The sequence below is a fragment of the Citrus sinensis genome, chromosome 3 (genome assembly GCF_022201045.2).
Source record: "Citrus sinensis cultivar Valencia sweet orange chromosome 3, DVS_A1.0, whole genome shotgun sequence".
Taxonomy (NCBI): domain Eukaryota; kingdom Viridiplantae; phylum Streptophyta; class Magnoliopsida; order Sapindales; family Rutaceae; genus Citrus; species Citrus sinensis.
Genome location: NC_068558.1, coordinates 37,256,928 through 37,274,892, shown reverse-complemented (window position 1 = coordinate 37,274,892; position 17,965 = coordinate 37,256,928). Strand labels below are relative to the sequence as shown.

The 17,965-nt window shown below is 33.6% G+C and overlaps 2 protein-coding genes across 3 annotated transcripts; one reads left to right on the top strand and one right to left on the bottom strand.

Moving 5' to 3' along the window:
* The first annotated feature begins 1,452 nt into the window (after positions 1–1,452).
* Positions 1,453–11,300, top strand: LOC102628838 (electron transfer flavoprotein-ubiquinone oxidoreductase, mitochondrial). 2 transcript variants are annotated; one of them, XM_052436163.1, is made up of 18 exons: positions 1,453–2,016; positions 2,209–2,285; positions 2,838–2,944; positions 3,500–3,581; positions 3,658–3,766; positions 4,452–4,498; positions 4,609–4,683; positions 5,155–5,271; positions 5,737–5,805; positions 6,629–6,721; positions 7,035–7,137; positions 8,328–8,452; positions 8,913–8,962; positions 9,082–9,148; positions 9,645–9,724; positions 10,369–10,497; positions 10,585–10,651; positions 11,042–11,300. In XM_052436163.1, exons 1-18 carry the CDS (start codon positions 1,572–1,574, stop codon positions 11,132–11,134), a joined length of 1,935 nt encoding a protein of 644 aa, XP_052292123.1. In that variant the 5' UTR covers positions 1,453–1,571; the 3' UTR covers positions 11,135–11,300. The 2 variants fall into 2 exon arrangements, with proteins under 2 accessions (XP_052292123.1, XP_052292124.1); XM_052436164.1 differs by having other exon boundaries at positions 1,454–2,016; positions 11,051–11,300.
* Positions 11,301–11,536: 236 nt separating this feature from the next.
* Positions 11,537–16,676, bottom strand: LOC102629290 (probable transcription factor PosF21). Its single transcript, XM_006478670.4, has 4 exons — positions 15,163–16,676; positions 14,217–14,349; positions 13,914–13,998; positions 11,537–12,245 (listed from the first exon to the last, which is right to left on the bottom strand). Exons 1-4 carry the CDS (start codon positions 15,858–15,860, stop codon positions 11,881–11,883), a joined length of 1,281 nt encoding a protein of 426 aa, XP_006478733.2. The 5' UTR covers positions 15,861–16,676; the 3' UTR covers positions 11,537–11,880.
* Positions 16,677–17,965: the final 1,289 nt, after the last annotated feature.

The following is a 17,965-nucleotide window of genomic DNA, read 5'->3' as shown; positions in this document are numbered from 1 at the left end:
TGTATTTGATCTTTAATGATATTAGAACTTCATGTTCTCATCGCCTTATTTGTGTTATATACTCATACTACAACAATAATATCCAAAGACAAATATAAGTGAGAACAACTCTTAATTATGAGTGTTCAGAATCCAATCCAATTCGCTCAATCTATCTGATCCGTAGAAATTCGATCCGTAAAAATCCAATCCGTGGATTGGATTGAAAATTTGATAATCCACAATCGGTGGATTGGATATGGATTTACTTCTGTAAATTCCGTAAATCTACAAAAAAAAATTTATTTAATTAAAAAATAAAACTTGTAAATAGGGTATTAGTACTTACTAGCAAATAAATAAGTTAAACTATGGTTACATTAACACTATATTATATCTTATCTGATAATAAATTAAAATAAAATAATAATTAAATAAACAAATACAACTTTTTAAATAGTTAATTTCCATGTACTGATTTAAACGAATGAGATTTTTTTCATTTTGGTGTGTTATATTTTGAAACTTTAAATATATTTTCTAGCTTTATTTAAACAATTAATTTATTTAAATCTTATTTAATTTAAAATTTGATCTGTAGCAAAATTATTTTTATATTAAAATTTTTTATTTAGTTAGTTCGTTGATTGGGCAAAATTAAAAATTTTAAGTCCGCAAATCAATCCATAAAATGGTGGATTGGATATGGATTGAGTCAAATCTATATCCGATCCGCAAATGTATTAATTGAATTTGGATTGAATTTCACTAATCCGTAGATTGGATTGGATTGAAAATTTATAATCCACAAAATCATGGATCGGATATGGATTGAGGTCAAATCCGTAAAATCTGATCCGCGAACACCCATACTCTTAATTTATGAAATTAAAATAACTTAATAGGTAATAAAACCAACCATATGAAGCAAATAAATTAAAACAACCATATTAACATAATAATAACATATAAACAAAATAATAATATAGACAGTACTATAGAACCGACCACATAAATTAAAATTGTTATAAACAATAAACAATAGTTAAATTAACAAGCATAATAATAAAATATAAAAAAATCAATATAACTAAAAACAAAACAATAAAAATTAAACTTTCACGTCAAATCAACTATTATGTTGATAACATATTATAAATAAATAAATAATAAAAAATTGAACTAAAATAATATATCAACTAAAATAAAATATCAAATGATACCTTATTATTAATTATTATTTAATTTTTTAATTACTCAATAATGCAGCATGCCCCAATAAATTTTATAGAAGGCAAATGGAAGGGCGGTAAACTCCTTTACAAGGAGGACTTGAAAAGTCAATAGCTTACAAAAAAAAAAAAAAAATAATAATAATAAATAAATAAATAAATAAAATTGAGGTTTATATCAAAATCAACGATGATGATGAGCTTGGCACGTCAGCTCCCTCTCCCTTCTTATCGAACTCGGTCGAATGCCACGTCACATCTAAGTTCGTAACGAACATTCTCCACAGAAACTGAAAGCAAATTACCTCATAAACACTTGCTGTCTTTTATTAATCTTTCGATGATCCGAAACCAAAAACCATGCACAAGTCTCTCTCTAACTCCTACAAATTCAGTACTCTTAAGCGCCATAGTGGTTCCCTGTCACCTTTTGTACCTTCCATTTTCCGCTTAAATCAAACTAACAATCTTCAAAGCCAATCTAGTCTTACAAATTCCATCAAAACTCCATCTGGGTACTCACCTTTTCGGCATTTCAATCAAAATCCATGCTTTTTTTCATCTGGCTATTTTCCAAACGGCATTAATTTTAAGGGTTTTGGTAGAAATGAAAGTGGGGTATCGTGTGCGAAGCTTTTCTTTAGGAGCTTTTGTAGTGAAATGTGTAGAGAGTCAATGGCTTATGATGTTGTGATTGTTGGAGCTGGACCAGCTGGATTATCAGCTGCCATTAGATTAAAGCAACTCTGCCGTGAAAAGAATGTTGATTTATCAGTTTGTGTTGTTGAGAAAGGAGCAGAAGTGGGTACGTGTTTGTAATCTAACAATATAATTTTCTTTCTTTAAGTTAAATTGTTTTGTTTAAGCTTGGTAATTTTAATATTATTTGTTTAACAGTTTCCTTTGTTCAGCAAGACCTTTAATTTTAATACTCTCTGCTGTCTTGGTTTTTTTTTTTTTTTTTTTGTTTTTTTTTTTTTTTTCTGTGTGATTTTAGGTGCTCACATTATATCTGGGAACGTTTTTGAACCCCGCGCATTGAATGAACTACTGCCACAATGGAAACAGGAAGAGGTGTGTGCTGTCTGCCCACTATAGTTCTTGTATTTTTTTTTTCACTACTTTTAATATTATAATCTTGCTCAATAATACATATGTTAATTGATGTTGTAATAGTGGTAAAGATTGATGAAGCTCCCTTCTTGCGAATGTTATTTAAGTTTCTTATGTGAGAAAAGTTTAACACTATTTTGGGTTCGTCATATTTGATTCAGTTAAAAACTATTTTGATCTGGTTCTGTCATATACTTGTTAGATTATGATGGTAAAGCAACTGTACAAATGAATGATAGGGATTAATATAGCTTTTTTAAATTTTGTTATGGCTAACTTCTTGTTAGATCTTTTTTGACATAGTTTTCATGCTTTAAACTCAAAGTAGTGTACATAGTTTGTCCAATCTTTCATGCTTTGAACATGACAGCCATAAATTGCTCCAATAGTTATAATACAAGGACTAGCAGATGGTCACTTGGTGCGTGACTTATAAACAAGCAAAAATGAATAATCTACTACCACTTACATCTTTTTAATCAAAACATGTGTTCTTTGCGAGCTTTTTTGCAGGCTCCTATAAGGGTCCCTGTTTCTTCAGACAAATTTTGGTTCCTTACAAAGGATCGTGCATTTTCACTTCCATCTCCTTTTAGTAACAGAGGAAATTATGTTATAAGGTAGTTATGTTCTTGCACCATGTGTGGAATGTTCAATTTAGAAAAGTGTGAAATTCAACATTCGGTCATCTATCAGGTGGCCAAGTTAAGAAACATCATGAACCTTGCATCTTTTCAATTTATTTGTTTTCTTGTCAGGTTCTGTTGAAACATAAAACTTAACAAATTTGCAACTTGCATAGCTGCTAAGATGGTCTATGGAGTCGCAAAATTTTGCCTGAAAATTTTAGGCCTCTTATTTCTCAAGGAAAATCTTCATGATAACTGTTTATGTCTAAATTTTTCAAATCGTAGCAGCAAATCTGTTCTGGAGTTAGTATTAATATGCTGATACTGTAATTCAGTGTGATTAAGGAGTTAGAAGCTTTAAATTTGTTGCTTAAATCCTGCTATTAATTTACTTATTTCAACCAAAGTTGGTCTAAGACAAAATTTCATTAACAAAAGCAAGAGCTTTGACCATCTTTATCTTTTCAGATGCTTTCATTTGCAACTTTTTTCTTTCCATTTAGTGGTCAAAATTTCTTCCTTCTAGCTTAATTTCTTGTTATGCAGCTTAAGTCAGTTAGTGCGTTGGCTGGGAGGGAAAGCTGAAGAATTAGGAGTAGAGATATATCCTGGCTTTGCTGCTAGTGAGGTACTCAAATTTTTCAACTATGAGAATGCTCGATATGTTATTGGATGTTTACTTATCAAGTTATTGTAATTGTCAGATACTATATGATGCAGACAACAAAGTTATTGGCATTGGGACCAATGATATGGGAATTGCCAAAGATGGTTCTAAAAAGGAGAATTTTCAGCGTGGAGTAGAATTACGAGGTAGGTCCCTCTCCCTCTCCCTCGTAAACAGATGCATATTCCTCATCCACTACATTATTACTGTGTCAACATAAAATGTTATTGTGTTGAAATCTTTCAAATAGCCTGATCATGTTATTTTTATCATGTTATTCTTACTCAGATATAAGTTAAATATACTGAAATAATTAGACCCTATGTATATCATCATTGACTTGATGTAATGCTTAATTTCAGTTGGTTTGATCAAACCGGTTTCCATAAAATTAAGTCTTTTTCTCTTGCATTTATGCATTTATAATTTCCCTACCTTATGCCAAAAAATAACTTTAGTTATTAACTCTATAAATCAAGTCTACATATCCAGGTATAATTAAACTAAGAATAAAGAAGACTATGATTTGAAGTTGCAATTTATCTAGACTTAATGAACCATGACTTATGAGCAGTTATTAATTTCTCAATTACATGCTTATTGGTAAAAACTACCAACTTTTTTGGTGCAACCGTGAACAAAGTTGTCCTATCTACTGTACTGGGAAGCCTTGTATGAACTGATTTTTATACATATTCCGTAGATGCATGTGTGTGTATTCTTTTATACCATGAAAGTGTGCAGATTAGATACTGCAGTAACTGGTGCACAAATTTATATTAATAAACTTAGTTGCAATTCACTGAATAACTATGTGTTATTGATATGCAGGGCGCATAACACTACTGGCTGAAGGTTGTCGAGGATCATTGTCAGAGGTTCAAAAAAGAATTTATTGCTCTACTAGCTGTCATAACTTTAGAAATCTCAGTCTTCATTATGAAGCCATTATGCTAACAAGAGCTTGTTTTAATTTCCTTTTAAACAGAAACTTATAAAAAATTTCAAACTGAGAGAGAAAAGTCATGCTCAACATCAGACTTATGCTTTGGGAATTAAAGAGGTAACCTACATTCACTAGGAATTATATGTCTAACTGGGTTTTACTTTATAAGGAATTCAATATTTTCAATTTGAAATTCTTTATGTATATCACAGCATGTATTTCTCAGCTGTGGTGATTGTAACAAACCGTAGTCATTAGCTATTTCCATCCTTATCTTCTAGATATGAGATCAAAATGATCTACTTTTTCTTGTTTAGTACTGGATTAGTCACAGCCTTCACAAAAAGGAAAAGGTTAAACAGAGAATTAGAGCATAACACACATATATTCATATCACACATTAGTTCCTTATTAGGAAAAGATGAAGGTTCTTACATGAAGAGTTAGAGAATAATAGAAAAGTTCTAATTTTCCTTTTCTTTTAATTTTATTTGCCTTCTTGATATTTTTCTCAATATCAATTTGCAAACTTGTTCAGATTACTACTCAAGAAAATTCTGAGAAATTCCCTTTGTTGTGGTTGAGAAGGTTTGGGAAATTGATGAGGGCAAGCATAATCCTGGTGAGATTCTTCACACGTTGGGTTGGCCCTTGGATCAGAAGACATACGGTGGATCTTTTCTGTACCACATGAATGATAGACAGGTGAAAATGTTTTCATTTCCTGATTTCTATTTATATTATGCAGAATTCTGCTTTGGTAGAAACCATGAACTGTTAGTTTTTTGCCATGTCCATCACTGCAATATCTGCTGTTATCAATTCTATTGTTTTCATCACCATTTGTTCCAAATTATTTTATCAAATATGCTTGTATTCGTATGTCCTGACAGATACCACCAACCACCCAAAAAAAAAAAAAAAGATAAACATAAAATTGAAAGGTAAAAAGACAAGCTGACTTTCAGCAAGTGATTGTCACCATACAAGGATTTTGATAGCTTTTATTTTTCTGTATCATGGAAGATTTATATGCAATATTGTTCTTGGTGTTGTAATTAAGTATGTTTCCCAAGTTTTTAAGCATCATTATTGACAGGTATTCTGAATAACAAGCTCACAGTTTGGAATAGCTGATTTCTTATCGTTTTACTTTGGTTGATCATTCAGATCGCATTGGGCCTTGTTGTCGCTTTAAATTACCACAATCCTTTCTTGAATCCTTACGAGGAATTCCAGGTAAACTAGATCTCTTGTTCCTTTGTTACTATTTTTGCTTCTTTCTTTTTCAAATTTTTGGCTTGAGGAGCATATTTACAAGAATCTGTGGTATTGCAGATTTTTTTTTCCCATAGACATAACCTAGTCTAACTGCTTATAGAAAGAAGTATTTACAGTTCCTATCAGCTCTCAGCTTAATAGTATATGTAGTCAACCATTAAGAGTCTTTTTTAGATTGGATTGTTTGGTTTTAATGATCCTTATTCACTATTGCCTTCATTGCTGGAAGCCATGAATTTTTGTGCAGAATGAGTTTTCAGATATTTGATTAGTAAAACCCCTTTCCATGATCGTACTTATGGGAACTGTTGAACCATTTCCAAATGGATGGATATTAGTTACAGTTTTGCAATTCTACAGTGCAAGTACTAATTTAATTTTCTTATAATATGTAGTTTCCTGGTTCAAGTTTTATGCTGTTTCTTAATTGCCACATCTGGGATCTAAATTTACCTAAAAACCAAATGTTGTTGGTTTGCATAAAATCAGTCTGATCTTAAACTTAAGCATCAAGGAAAGAAGGGCTGGCAGTTGCATCTAACTTGCAATTGTATGAAAGAAATGCACAAAGAATGAAAAAAGAGTTCTTTTGAAAATGGAGTTAGTTAGCTGGTAGATTCCCTTATACCTTTTATTTATTTATTGACTGCTACCTGTAGTTGGTTATGGTGAACTTTTGAAAGGACTTGATATCTACCATAGTAGCTTATAAGTCACTCATTTGCCTAGCATAGTTATGTGGAATCTCACTCAGTTTATTCTTGTATTTTTTTCATCTTAGAAATTTAAACATCATCCTGCCATCAAACCGCTTCTGGAAGGTGGGACTGTAGTTCAATATGGGGCTCGCACCTTAAATGAGGGTGGCTTACAGGTGAATTAGGCATCTATCTTTTTCCCATTATCAATGTCTGATTAAATGGTCTGCGTCGTGCAAGAATGATGCCTTATCTGGATGCTATAACCAATTTATTGTGTAAATGTAACATGTTAGCTGAAGATGGAATAGTCCCTGCCAAAACGTTCCTTGGATGGTGCCACTGCTTATCACTCAGTTGATTTCTGTGGCACCTAAGCTGAGGGAGTTATTTGCATTCTCCCAATGTGCTTGAAAGCTTTACCGAAGTTTGGCATTTGCTTTTGTTGTTGTTTATACATATAAGAATTTGATGCTAGTTATATTTCAGTCTATTCCATATCCAGTTTTTCCTGGAGGAGCAATTATTGGATGTGCGGCTGGCTTCTTGAATGTACCAAAAATAAAGGGAACCCATACTGCAATGAAATCAGGTAATCATTTTAACAAAATTCAGGATTGACTTATCTTCGGCTATACAGCCCATCATTATGAGGAAATTTTGATATAAATTAGAGACTTGACAGGCTAAGGAAATTTTGAAATAATTTAGAAGACTTTTAATTTTCAAACTTAACAGCACAGTGGTTTAGAGATTTCTGTTCTTATAAGATATTTAGAACTCATTATGGGTATTAAATGATAGCTGACGTCTTTCTGTCTATCTATCAGGTCTGTATTTCCTTACCTGTTAAAACCTATAAACCATAAATTCCATTGCATTGCTAATGCAATTCTTTAAGTCAGTTTGTGCGTAGAATTGAGAGTCTGTTTCCCTCCTTTTCCATATGTACATGAAACAAAACTAGAATTAATAGAATGGAATGGCATCTAATTAGAAAATCTAGTGCATTTATGAATTTTCTGATCACATAAAACAAAGCACCAAGTCTGTGCATGTGGCTGTTCTTTGAAAATTGTTTATCTGGTTAGATCAACCTTCTACTGTCTAAAACCACTAATCTGAATGGGGATAAGTTATTACATTTGTTGGAATAAGCAACCTTCGGTTATATTGCACCTCTTGTAGTTTGTATTTTCTCATGTCGATCTTGGGTTAAAGCTGTGCATAACCACAAAGGGCAGTAACTGAGGATTAATCTCTACCCGAGTATTTTTCTTTTTCTGCTTCTTTTTCCCTTATAATGAATGTATGATATACCAACTTTTAGTGGGTGTCTCCTCAAAATTAAGGGGGGAAAAATGGTGGTATCTTTTTGTATTACCCCCTTAAAAGACCTTGTTATAGTGTTTTTGGTGGAAAAACCTTACTTTTGGATTTACAGCGTCCTTATGTTTTGGCAATTGCCACATTTTCAGTTGATCGTAGGTTAGGAACCCTCACCTATTTTGTACATAACTGAAGGTTTAATAATATAAAAGAATGAGTCTAGGATCATGTAGTCTTATATTTTCCTTGATGAGTGAAATTTGATATACATGTACTTCAAGGGTATTTAATTCAATAGTGGGATTACTGGAAAGATCATCCAATAAATAGTTATTGAGAGGGTGAGTCTTAGGTAACATCACTTATAGAAGTCCCCTCAGCGTTTCCATATGTGCTTTAAGCAGCATTAGTTATAGTTCAATTATATCTTAAATTGCTACCTGTTTCTTGCAGGAATGCTTGCAGCCGAAGCTGGCTTTGGTGTATTACATGAGGACTCGAATATGGAGATATATTGGGACACCCTGCAGAAATCATGGGTGTGGCAAGAACTCCAAAGAGCTAGAAACTACCGACCTGTCAGTAAAGCAATTCATTTTTTCTTCTCTCATTTGTTTTCTAACTTCTGTTATGTAAGGTTTCCACAAATGGCATTACATTTTATAATGCTCATTTTTGTTTAGCTTTTAACTGTCTCAAGCCTTTCAATTTAATCTCAAGTAGTTATATTTTACCTGAATTAGCAAACTCCCAAATTATCCAAGTCTACTTCACTCTTTGGATGCTATAGATGCTAGAGAACATTTTGTTCATATTACCAGAATATCTAAATTAGAATATAGCATCTCTATTTTGATTGATCTCACAGGTGACTTGGTTTTTTTCCTGATGTACAAACATTTAGACATCCTCCTAATAGAATTTCCATTTTCAGTTAATAAGAAGTTTTCTAAAGTTGTAAACTTGTTTATCTACCCTATTCTTTAGGTTAAAATTATAGCTCTTCCATTTATCTCAAAGATCTTTTTGTTCTTGTAGGCATTCGAGTATGGACTACTTCCTGGTTTGGCAATCTGTGGGTTAGAGCAGTAAGATTTTACTGCTTTAACCACTGTAGACATTATTCTGCATCTATATAAAGGTTTATTTGTATCAAACTTAGTTGTTCTTGAGTGAAACTTACTCAGCTCTATTTCCTGCCTTTCAGCTACATACTGAGAGGAAAGTCGCCCTACACACTGAAGCATGGGAAGCCTGATCACGAAGCAACCGATGTATGGAAATAACCATTCATAGTCGCATGGGTTGAATTATTTAGTTTAGTTAAATAATTTAACTATATCTATTGAAATATGTTTGTTATTGTTGAGATTGTGCTACTAGTAAACTTGGACAGGGAGTGAAATTTTATTAGGGACAGATCAAAATGAGATAAAATATTTGAGCTTTCTTTTGTATTTTGTTAAGATGTTTCAGGAATACTATGAATGAACGTGTTTACCATAATATGTGAAGAAGCTGAATATATGCTAAAATGGATTGTGACACTTGGAGAAAAAATTCAGTAGTAATCAGTAGAATTTAATTTATGATACTCCCTCATATATTACATAATCTTTTTGAATGCTTATAGATCAATCACCTGATAAGCTACCAAAATTTGCTCATAACTTATAGCTTAGTTTGTAAGTAACGTCAAATGATGCTTTATAGCTCAGGTGTATATACTAATAGCTATTTATTAACAATTTTCACATTTCACATTTGCAGGCTGCACGCCTACACTCACCAATTGAATATCCAAAGCCTGATGGGGTATTATCGTTTGACGTACCAACATCCCTGCACAGGTATACAAAATAATAATAGTAAATAAATAAATTAATTAAAAAGGCTACTAAAAATAATTCCCAATACCTACTACACCTCACCCGAGCTGGGTGGAGGGTGGCAAAACTGTGCAAGATCCTAGAAACATAGATGTGAGGTGTAGCCTTTGCATGGTTTCCTACTTGGTGAACAGCACTGCTTTAGCCTAATCATAATATTATTACTAACTCTGACGTCGTTAAGAAACATGTCTCACAAGAGGCTGTCTATTCTCGACACATAAAAATCAAATAGGTAACTGTATCTTCCTTGTCATCGCGAGTGAGTAGGGTTTTTTCGTGAAAAATTGTCATTGTGTATTTGAGGCTCTCCACCATTTAAGAGTTACACAATTTTTCGTATAAAGTCTACCACACCACTTGTCCAATGGATTTTAATTAAATATCAAAATGGCTGGTGGCTTTCTTATTATAAAATCTAGTTTTAATTAAATATGTTGCTATTATTGAATGAAAACCCGAAGCATTTTCTCCCATTTTGACTCTCATTTTCCTTTATTCCACTTGTTCTTCTCCTACTTCATTTATTCTTCAGTTTGTTCCTGACACAATATTGTTTTTCCATGTCTAAAGTAGTGATCTTTTTATCTTTATTTACCTGTTAGGAGCAACACAAATCATGAACACGATCAACCTGCTCATCTTCGCTTAAGGGACCCAAAGATTCCTGAACTTGTGAATTTACCAGAGTATGCTGGACCTGAGTCACGATATTGTCCTGCCCGTGTATACGAGTAATGTGCATTCTGCAGAGCTTGTGCTTCAAATATTCTCTAAATGGATCCTCACTTACATGTCTGTTCCATCTTAATGCTTAAAAGGTATGTCCCAGATGAAAAGAATCAGGTCAAGCTGCAGATCAATGCTCAAAATTGCTTGCATTGCAAGGTAAAATCTAATCCACTTATTTTTTAATGGCAAAACAGGTAGATAGCTGCCTGGAAATTGACTTTATAAGTAGTAATAATTATGTATAGGTAAAGTAATTAAACTGCACCAATCTGGTTCTATTTCGTTTGGCATTGGTTCTTTGTAGCATCATATACTACTTGACTGAAATACTGTCATACACCCAAGAAAGTCTTGCAAACTATTTCCACTCACGTTAGTGTTACGGGGCTTGGTTCGCAAGTGATATAAATTCATCATCAAGAAATTAACTTGGTAAATACTAGCTTGCACTGGAAAGAATCAAGCTGTCAGTGCCTTTTCTTGTTGTTTCATATGTTATGAATACAACTTTAGTTTACTTTGAAACTAACTTTTGTTCACTTGAAGGATTTTCAGGCATGCGACATCAAAGATCCAAAGCAGAACATCAAATGGACGGTGCCAGAAGGAGGTGGTGGCCCTGGCTACTCGGTCATGTAGACACCGCACTGCTTGATGCAAAATAATGTTGGCTTGTATTCACAATAATAACTTTCGGCCACCGGAAAGTGACCCTCTCAATGCTCACAAAGCTCAAACCTGCGAAATGTATGAAATGTTGATCTCCTTCCTGAAGTAATGAAATAGCCCATTTTAGCAACGTTCATTTCCTTGCAATTGCGTATCGAGATGTGGTTATAAATTGTCGTTGAAATAACACACGGCTTTAAAATTAGATGAAATGCTAGCCCAATTATAACTGGATTGAAAAATTACAAAATCATCAGGCAATAAGTTAAATTCTAAACCGATAGCAGAATCAAGGACAACGCGAAAATGAATCAACAATTGCAAACACACTTGAATGACAATAAACAACTCACAAGTAATGCACACATACCATGATACTGAGAACCAACATGTAATAAAAGAATCGTACTAGCTATAAAAGCCAGCCACAGCCCACTGAAAGGAAACTTCAACATAGCGACCTAAGACTGTAAGATAGGAGCAACCTACCAAATTTGAATTAACAAATCACATGCAGAGACCCACAGGTGCAAAAAAGTCTCTAAATAAGCCATATCATGTAATATATATCTCCCATAATCCAATCTCCATCTAAAATCCAATAACTGCCTAGAAATAAGCTATAGATGTATCTAAAAACACTAAAGGAACATGGCAAAATGAGCCTATCTGACAACTGAAACTGGGATTCTGGTAACAACTGCTCGATTCATTCCTCAATCCTTTGATATAGACGGGTTGACATCTGAAGTATTCTCTTTCTGGTTGGGAGAAGGCACTGATCCTCTCATTTTAATTTCCCCAGTTTGTTGTTGCTGTTCCTGCTGCTGCTGTTGCAGTTGTTGCTGCTGCATCTGATGCAATTGGTGCTGCTGGAACTGCTGCTGCTGCTTCTGCGAGTGAATTTGAAGCTGCTGGAACTGCTGCGCGGTTAGAAGAGTATGCATAGCTTGATTGTTTGGGTAAAATTGCTGACCAGCTCCAAAAGACGGATAGTTCATCATTGGTCCACCATTAGGCATTGCTTGGCCAGTCAATACCTTCAGATGCTGAATCTCCTCCTTCAGTGCATCATTTAGTGCTGGCACAAAAACAAAAAGTAAGCATTTTTAAGACATAAATCATAAAAGTTTAAATACCTCGTTATAACACCGTGTGCATCATGGAAAGGAAAGCTGTTATAGATTTATCACGCTAAAAATTATAATTTATTACAGCAATACACCAATTATAATAATGCACTACTTAAGACTTCTAAAAGTGCTGGATAGATTAAACCTTTCTTCGATGACTATGCCACATCTGAAGACATTCAACTAAAATGGAAGCAGCAAAGATAGTAGCAATCTGCATTAAATTACTACTTAATATACATAATTTAAATACAAAGATGTACAAATGTTGCAGAGACAATCCACCAAATATCAAATTGGAGAAGAAAGCAGTTTTAGCAACATCTTTGATGATACAGAAATCTTTTATAGCAATTTGACACACACACAGCAATTCCAACAAAATTTAATGCAATCACAGAAAAAATGGTATGTTAATTTTTTTTAAAAAAAAAAAAGGAGCCTGACAAGTTTGCAAATGAATAACAAAACATAAGGAAGCTAACATCTCTTCATATCATATATTATGCAACAGAAGAAAGTCATTGACATCAGCCCAGTCAATGCAACTATGAAAATTCGTAAAGGATCTAGATACAAAAAGGTGTAAATATATTAACAACTAAAGAAATGATTTATGAATTCAATATATAACCTTGTTGAACATTTAATTACTTCTAAATTCTACACACATTCTTGTTATACATTAGTTAAAAGTTATGTTGTAATGTTAAAGAAATTAATTAAAACTAATTCTTTGCATGGCATTTGAAAGTTGAAACATCCCAACGTTCAACATGCATTTGATACACATTGAAAGAATCCAAGACGAATTTTACTATGTACGAGTTTCTGGGGTAATTTTTCAGTACACTTAAAAATATTATCAGATATCTATCAGGCTAATTTGAAAAGTGTCATCTTCAATATTACTATGAAGGAAATGAAGATTAGTTTTTAGTAGCATCTGAGGAACATGGAATACTACCAAATTTTCATTCCTCATTGTATCTCTTGCTTTTCTCTCAAGCATCTTACTTCAGTAAGAAGTTTTACTTTGACTCCCAAGTGACCCGACATTTAAAAACATAATCAATCAATTGAAATAGAATACCGAAAAAATAAATAGCTCCACAAACAGATCAGGAACCTTCTCAGCAGTTGGCTGTTATTGTTATATTAGTCCTCAGTAAATTACCAATATATCCAGATTTAATCCTAAACATAAAACCAGAAAACCTAAGAAGAATAACATCTATCAAACATATGATGTTACACAAAGAGCCACAGATCACACAAACAACCCTTGAAACAGTAAAGTTGGCATTAATTTTTTTTCCTTCTTTTGCAGTATAAGAAACAATACAAATTTACACATAAACTAACTTACGGAAGTGTCACAATGTTTGAACAGTGATAAGTTCTGGTCGTGTTAGAATGTGTGGAACATAATACAAACTATAAACCCAAAAAACATGGTTTCCTGTATGTCAATCATTTTATAAACCCAAAAAGTATGGTTTCCCGTATGTCTCCCCATTAAAATGAGAAAGAAGATGAATGTTAAAGAGTAAGAAATGACAACTAATTGGAATGAGATATAAGTCTTTAGTAAAAGGTTCCCAAGAGATCCTCACCATCTTGCAAGTGGACTTGTTGCTCCATCGTTTGCAAACGCAGTTTCAATTCACTATTTTCAGCAGTCAGACCATTAGTATCTCTCTGCTCAGGCGGAAAAAAAAAACACAAGATAAACATACATATCAATCATTTTCATTGTACAAGTTAAATACATTCCACATGGGAATAAAAATACAATACACACGGATTATTATTAATGGAATATACCATAAATAGCAGAAAAATAAGTCAAAAACATTCATACGACAGAAACCGATCTCTGACAATACTGATGACTATGGTGACTTCATATAACTTACCTGCAATAATGTCAATTGAGCAGACAATGAGGTTGCTTCAGTTTGTAATGTCTGTACTTTACGTTCAAGCTCAGCTATGTATCGCATCTTCCTTTCCTTTGACCTTGCAGCTGACTGCCTATTTGCCCAGATTCTATCACATTGCAGAGAGTTTGTAGTGTTAATATAAAATGCATAAAATAGTAAATTAGTAGTTTGTTTCTTTAGTCTCTTACGGAAATATGAAATAATATAGGTAGACAACAAACAAAAGAAGGAGGACAAGAATAATCATCAGAAGAGAAAGAATCAGAATAATCATCAGAAGAGAGAATCATACAGATAATAAAGATCTTGCTAAAGCATATCGAAGATAATAGAAAGATCCATGAGGATAGAGCAAATAGCTGTATAAATTCACAACCCACTTCCTGACGGGCATCTTCTAGGATAGAGAATGAGTGCAGGCACAATGGCCAGGGATAGTTATCAAACTTCTAGATGAGAACTATCAGAATTTTTCAATGCAGAAGAAGGTGTTAGGCATTTGGTTCTGCCCAGAATCTTCAAAGAAAGGTTTTACGGAGCTTTACCGCTCTTCCTGCGATTCTTCTTTTTAATGAGAACAGCACGGAACTAGACTAAGGAAGTCATCTGCAGTGCCCCTTGCACTTCCTAATGGGACTTTCCCTGGTTGACTATTCTTACTATGAGAACAATGAGCACTAACAATATGTAGGAGGAGCTATTTTCTCCCTAGAAACTTCATGACATGAGATCTTCATACATTATCAAAAAAATGAGTATGCAAGGAATAAATATACTCCAAGGGAGCAGTACTCTAGTATGGGTAATATCAATACGTTTAACAAGTATCTTATGCTTATTTTATGCTTGAAGATGTAAACTAACTCAATTCTGAGTTAGTGACAAAACAAAAGATCATTCAAAGGATTTCTAATAATACCTCTTTGCACGCTTTGGATCAATGAGTGCTAGTTCAGCAAGCTTAGCAGCAGACATAGCTTTCTTCGAATCAGCAGAAGGCGCCTCATCTGAAGCTGACATGAGCATTTCTGGCTTAATACTCGTCGAACCATCCATTGACTGGCTGTGCTGATGTCTAATCCTAGGCCTCTCAGTAGATCCAACACCCACATTCTCTACAGAAGAAATTCCACTGCCAGCAGCCGCCGCCGATGTGGGTGCTGGAGCTGCAGCCGCTGATGGCTCACCCACTTGAAAACCCGATGTTGCTGTAGAAGCATTGAACTTATCCATATCAAGATACATAGACAGTAAGTCCTCCTCCGTCTCATCTGATAAAGATGGCCCATCAGCACCACCAACCACACCAAGATCACTATCAAAGCTGATGTCATCAGGGAGAGTAAGGATTTCAGAATGGGCTCGACGATGGCCCACATTCTTCGGTGGGTTATCATGCATTCGGCTAAGATCATGGCTAAAGCGGTTCGAATCAGATTGATGACCAAAATGAGATCCGTCTGAGCTAGAACCACCTGGAGCTAGCGGAGGAAATGACGAAGACGATGGCAGCTCAGGCTTCACGTTGAAATTATTATTTCCAGGAGGAGAAAAGCTTGAGTAACGTCCAGATGGAGGCGGTATACCACCATGGCTCAAAGACTTATCCTTATCCATCCAGAACAAAAATTTCTAAACCTCCTTAATAAGAATACTAATAATTAACTGAGGCAAACTTCCCTACGATCCCAAATCCCTAAATTGGGCAATATACTAACCGGGGGAGACACCTTTCTTTTTTTTCTTTTTTTTTTTCTTTTTTCTTTTTTCTTTTTTCTTTTTTCAAATATCTAAGCAATAAAGATTTAAAAGCCCTTGATAACACAACAAAGAAAACCCAATTGAGAATTCAAGGTTCCAAAACTAAACCTTAGATAAACTAACAAACACTACAAATGGAAATCAACAAACAAACATAGATCACACAACAAACTCTAACTAGTACAAAAAATATGTATATATTAAAAATATTAAAATCTCCAATATCACTAAACTGACTACACAAAGAGAAAAGATTCAGATAAGCAAACCCTAGATACAGCCGGCCGGAGAAAAGTGAGCTCTTTCCCTCGCGAAGGTGAAATGCCGGAACTTTCCTGGAAAAATCCAAGCTTTCCAGGAAAATAAAAAACTGGGAAGTGAAATCCTAGCTAGATCTTCTTCGAATTATAAAATTGCTTAAAAGTGAAACGACAACGCAGAGAATCCACGGGCTTTTTACAAAAAGAGAAAATCATAGAATAAATTTAATTAACGAAAAAGGCAAAAAAAAAAAATTAAAGTTTTTTTGCTAAACGTTTATCTACAAAAATAACACTACAATGAGATCTGAGAGACACACACACACGCAAGAGAAGAGAGAAGAGAAGCTTCTTTCTTACACAACACAAATGCAAAATCTTGTTTTTCCTTTTTTTTTTTTTCTCCTCTCTGAATTTTGTTTTCGTTTTTCATTTTATACTTGAGTTTTTCATCGTAGATTACATGTGCCTAAAATGGTAGTGGGGCCATTTGTTTGGTATTTGCTAATCTGGTGTTGTACGTTTGGGATTAGAGTCATTTAGTGGATTTTTTTGGCATGTAGGTCAAGAAACTTGAATTTTTCATTCAATATTTCATATATTATGCTATAAGTCCCTATACCATTATATTAATATATTTTAGGAGTGACAGTTTCGGACATGACACATTAGCATAATATGAGTGAGCGGATTTGAGTTGATCTAAAATGATCTAATCGTATTGAATCCACGTCATTTATTTACTAATCATGTTGGATCTAAGTAAAAAATTCATGACAGTTTGGGGGGTGACAGTTTCAGACATGACACGTTAGCGCAATATGAGTGAGCAAATTTGAGTTGATCGAAAATGATCTAATCGTATTGAATCCACGTGATTTATTTAGTAATCGTGTCGGATCTAAGTAAAAAATTCATGATAGGTGAACTTATAATTGATTATATTGTGTTGATTTATTCTTATCCGATACAATAATTTCGTTATCTTAAATATAATAACTATTTAGTTATATTTGACCAAAACTAATTAAAATTTGAATATGTTATACTATAAATATTTTAGAAAATGTATTAAGAATTATGTTGCATGGGTTAAAATTTCTCAAAAAATATTTAATATGTTAAATGAATATTACAATTAAAGGGAACCAATAACATTGTGATTAAACAGACTAGAGTATGCTATCATATACGTGCAAGATAAGATATGCATTGTGTTTATCATTATTTCTTTTTTCTTTCTTATTGTGGAAAGTTTCATTGAATCTGTGTTATGTGTTCCCATCTTCGTCTCTTTGAATCTGAGTAAATTTTTTATTAACTGAAAATTTTAATGACAATAGGGGCTCAATAGATAAATGTAAGAACTTTCGTGCTGTTTATAAAAAAACAGAAGTCTAAAAGACTTGGCTGATAAAAAAACTCGTTGGAATGAATGTTGGGATGGAATTAAAAGGCTTACGTGTCTTCGGTACAAGTATGAGGAGCACGACATGTGAACGACGTGGGCCAGATGGCAAAAGCGCGGGATTTTGTATCCAGGTGGGAAATCCTTGTGTGTATCTCAAGTGTAGGTATAAGCTACTTTCTGGTTGGTTTATAATCTTCTTCTTTTTTGTGAATTTTTTATCCATCTTATTAGTTAATGTTGTTAATGATTTTAATGTAGAAAAGATATTGCCACAGGTAAATAAAGAAAGT